This window comes from Rhizophagus irregularis, chromosome 11 (genome assembly GCF_026210795.1).
Source record: "Rhizophagus irregularis chromosome 11, complete sequence".
NCBI classification, from domain to species: domain Eukaryota; kingdom Fungi; phylum Glomeromycota; class Glomeromycetes; order Glomerales; family Glomeraceae; genus Rhizophagus; species Rhizophagus irregularis.
Genome location: NC_089439.1, coordinates 2,733,495 through 2,738,032, shown reverse-complemented (window position 1 = coordinate 2,738,032; position 4,538 = coordinate 2,733,495). Strand labels below are relative to the sequence as shown.

Sequence of the window (4,538 nt, the reverse complement as noted above, 5' to 3'; positions counted from 1 at the left end):
CAATTACAAGATTTAAATAATGGTCTTTTATTATATTATTGAATTTTTATATTGCTTTTAGAAATGATTATCTTTATACAACATAAAAATTCATAATACTTACTATTATACTTGAACTATCACATTACACAGATACTACACAGTAATTTTGAGGTCACCATTTGAACTACATAGCCAAGAGGAATCCAATGGTAGTAAATTTGTCTCAATCTGACCTCTAGATGGCAAGAAAGTTAAAAAAATATTAAAATATCATAATAAAATAATGCTGGTTAAAAGTGCGAATAATACGCAATACTAAATTAAAGCATTTATTAACATGGGAAGATAATCATATCAAATATTATTTAAATAATGAAATATATGTATTTTCTGTTCCTCTTTCAGAAAATAAAAAAAAATTTCACATTTTACTATAAATTACATTTGTGATATCAAAAAAACTGACTGCCATTCTTTTCGCTAAGATCTATATACTTTTAATCACGTGAAATAACTATAAGTGAGGAATTTTCCATATGTTAACTATTACATCAGATCAATGATCGCTGTAGGTTGCTGGAGAAACTAGGGGATTTTGGCAAGTTGGTGAAATGCTGAAATGGCGAAACTTTGCCAAAATTATATGAAAGTCTTATTAAAAAGTTGACAAAACTCTGGAGAAATACAAGACCTGACAAAACCTATTATAAATTCTAAAACTGCTAAAACCTTGCTGAAACTATAATAAAACTATAGTAAAATTTTGGAGAAACTAATCGTAGAATTTTGAAGAGGTTTAGGCAGTCAACTTTAGCCTGTGATAGTGACTATAATCAATTTGTGACTATATAAGAAGCATTTCACTATATAAAAAATCAGAATTTGAAAGTGGTATAACTTAAAAGAGGGTGTGCTTATATAGGGGATGACTATAAAGAGGGACAACTATATTTGCAAAATACTAAAGTGAACTTTATATGTGTATTTGGATGTGTGAAAAATGTTTCATGTAATATAAATAAAATATCATAATAATATAATTTTATTATATAATAAATTATTGGATTAAATCATCCTGGTTAAATCACCTAGAATAATTATATGAAAATTATCAGGTTAAATTATCCCAATTAAATCATCTCAGGTTAAAACTAATCTTATATAATTATATATATTGGTACTTTTCAAAGGTGTAATTATATAAAGAAATTTTATATGACATGACTTTATAGAGTGTGATTATATAGAGATTTAACTGTATACCAAACAAATTTTTGTGACATAATTATTAGTGAATTAGTTTCATTTTTGTTTAGTAAAAAAACAAAAAAAAAAATAAGTCATATAATATTTGACAATAAGATATAAATTAAATTTCATTATTATTTACATCCTTTTTCAATTAGGATACATTAATCAATGTATTTGAAACTTATTATATTCTACTACGTAATTAATTTTCTTCTAATTACAATTATATTAAATATATGTTTAGAAATAAATAAAATAAAAGTTAATATAATATTATAGTTATAATGTTTAGCTATTTACAAATGTATGATTTTATAAAGAAAATATTGTAATTTAATGCATTTTTTTTGCCAAAGTATATGCGAAAAAAGTATAAATATAATAAAATAAAAATTATTTTTTTTTAACATCTGATAAACAAAAAGCATCAACAGTGCATCAACTTATATAATTAAAATAGCATATAACCTAAAATTAGTCATCTCAGTACTAATTTTGTAAAATTTGTAATCATGCTGTTATATTTCTCTATATTATATTACAATACAGCTATGTTCAGTTTGATCAAACGCTTACCTGATAGTAGCTTTATTTCAAATAAACTGAGTAACGGTTATATTGTTCGTTCTCTTCATAATGCAAATACTAAAGTCTTTTTTAACTGAAAGTGAGAACTAGTTAATTTCAGAGAAGCATTCAGTGATTTTTCTCCTAAACTTCATGTTATTCTAGGACCTCCTAGTACTGGAAAAACCACCTTAGTCCATCAGATATTGACTAATGATAAAAACTTCAACCCTATTTTTATTAACTGCCGTAGTGGACAATTTGACTCTCCAGAAAATGTATACAATTCTCTTTCCAGGCAATTCAAAACATTTTTTGATAAACAAAAAGAATATCTAAAGAATTTGCCAAACTTTGAGATGGGATTTAAGGCCAATATTCCTGATTTTGAATTATCTTCTACTAAAAAAGAAAAGGAAGAAATCACTTTTGCTAAAGTCAGTGATATACATGCCACCCAAATTATTTTGGACTGCTGTAATTATAAGTAAAATCCCAAATTCAATTATGGCATCCCAAATTATTTTGGCACTTTACATAGTAAATTATATATAAACTGAATGAATTATAACATCCCAAATTATAATTATGGCATTCCAAAATAATTTGGGCAGCATGTATAGTCAGTGAATTGTTTAATAAGATTGCTAATGCTCTTCCAGATTGGAACTTTTGGAATAGTTATAAATTACCACAACCCATTTTGGTCATTGATGAAGCAAACAGATTTAGTAGACTTGGTAACAGTCTGAATGGAGGGCAAGAACTTCTCAAATCATTTCTTGACTGGCTGGTTTTAAATACAAAAGAACAAAAAAGCTTTCATGCTATTCTTACTTCTTCTGATTCATTTTTTCTTGATTGGATCATAAATGGTAAGTCAAATTATAATCCTTATAATCATATTTAGTAGCAATATTAAGATTATAATTCTCTAATTTACATTTGTTTCAATAGAATTGCATATTCCACATGTAACTCCATATATTTGTTGGAGATTTGAGCAAGAAAGAAGCTGAAGAATATTTTGAAAAGCATGTTCTTCCTCGATATGGTATGTTTTTACTGAACCCATTTATTTATATTTACTGTGGCTCACATGATGGTATTTGTTATTAGAATGCAAAGAGCTTGAAGGCAAATTTGACCAGGTTTGCAAAATAACAGGCACACGTATGTTGATTATTGACATGTATGTTGGTGAATACGAAAGATCTAAAGGGAAGCTTGCAGGTATATGTTGGATTTTATTTTCAAAGAATATGTATTTTTGTTAATTTTAAAAATCTAAAATGTTTTAAAAAAAAATGTTTTACAGATAGGGACTTTTCAGTCTATGAATTAGAATATGATAAGTTGTACTGTGGTCTCAATCCTAATGAATTGCATCCGTATAAGTCCAGACCACCACTTTGGAAAGATGATGATTTAATCAAAACTATGGAAGCAATAGTAAATGCAAAGAACTAGGGATATATTTTAGAAAGGGAGTTGATTAAAGAAATTGGTTCTAAACAAGTTAATTCACTTATAAATTATAATTTTTTGCATCGTCGACCAACCAAGCGATTTGCTTATGACATTAAATGCCTATCAAATGAAGCAATTTTGACTGCAATGAATATGCCATCAGTGCGTGCAATGGAAGATCATCTATCTCTAGTTTCATCAAACAAAAAATAATTATCATAGTTTCACCTCATAGTTTTTAATAAATTTTTATTATATCACTTCTCACAAATGTAATAAGCTTGTAAAATCAAAAAAAATTTGCATACATAATATATTTTAAATCAATTGAAACGTATTCTTTATTATGTGATATGAATAATTCAGAAAAAATGATAGAGAAGCAGGGTTCGAAAGCACATCATAATGCTGGTACGGTGGCCATCACCGCCGGTGAGCTTTAGCAATTTTCTATAAAATATACTAGAATTTATTGCTATTACTAATGCTTTTTATTACTTTATACCAGCATTTATTAAAAAATAAGATACAGTCAAACCTCTATATATTCAATTTATTGTAATTTACTTTATTACATATCTGATATATTTTCATATTATAATAATAAATTGACAATATTTAAATTCATATAATTCATATAAAAATAATTAACTTTTTGATGTACAACAGACAATTTCCAACAGAGCATTTATTTTCCTGCTAGATTTGACCAGCTGGTGTTATGTTGAGAAAATGATCAGAAACTGTTCCGTGAGTGATTCTATAAAAATATTATTATCTCGAATCTCTTCAATTATTCGATTTCTTATTTTTATAATTACTATTTATCATAATGATTAAGCTGATTATCGATTACTTAAAGGTTTTTAAAAACTAAAATTTGATGAATTTTTTAAGATTATTTGTATATCGAGGCGACGTAACTGACGAGTTTCTAGAAAAGGTAATTTTTATGCAAATCATTTAATGTTGGCCGGAATTAATTTAACGAAAAAAAAAACCAGATTTGCTTGAGGCAAAAGAGGCAAAAAAATATAATTTACATTTTTTTTTTATAGAATTTTGTTATAAGATCACAATATACGACTGATACGTTTCTGAAACACCTTTTAATAACGTTAATAAGATCAAAACTATTATAATAAATAAAAAAATATGATTGCAAAATTGACACGTGTAATAAAAAATTGCATATTCATTTATTTTAATGGACTTGAATATGTTATACCGTTTAGAAACCATATTTTAAACGAAATAATAATAAAAAG

The 4,538-nt window shown here is 26.1% G+C and overlaps 1 protein-coding gene across 1 annotated transcript; it reads left to right on the top strand.

Annotated features, from left to right (window-relative positions):
- Positions 1-1,869: 1,869 nt before the first annotated feature.
- OCT59_003081 (uncharacterized protein) lies at positions 1,870-3,270 on the top strand (the record flags this gene model as incomplete). Its single annotated transcript, XM_066145384.1, has 6 exons — positions 1,870-1,900; positions 1,966-2,237; positions 2,444-2,675; positions 2,798-2,854; positions 2,920-3,033; positions 3,119-3,270. The coding sequence occupies 6 exons, from the start codon at positions 1,870-1,872 to the stop codon at positions 3,268-3,270; spliced, it is 858 nt and encodes a 285-aa protein (XP_065996110.1).
- Between the last annotated feature and the right edge of the window lie 1,268 nt (positions 3,271-4,538).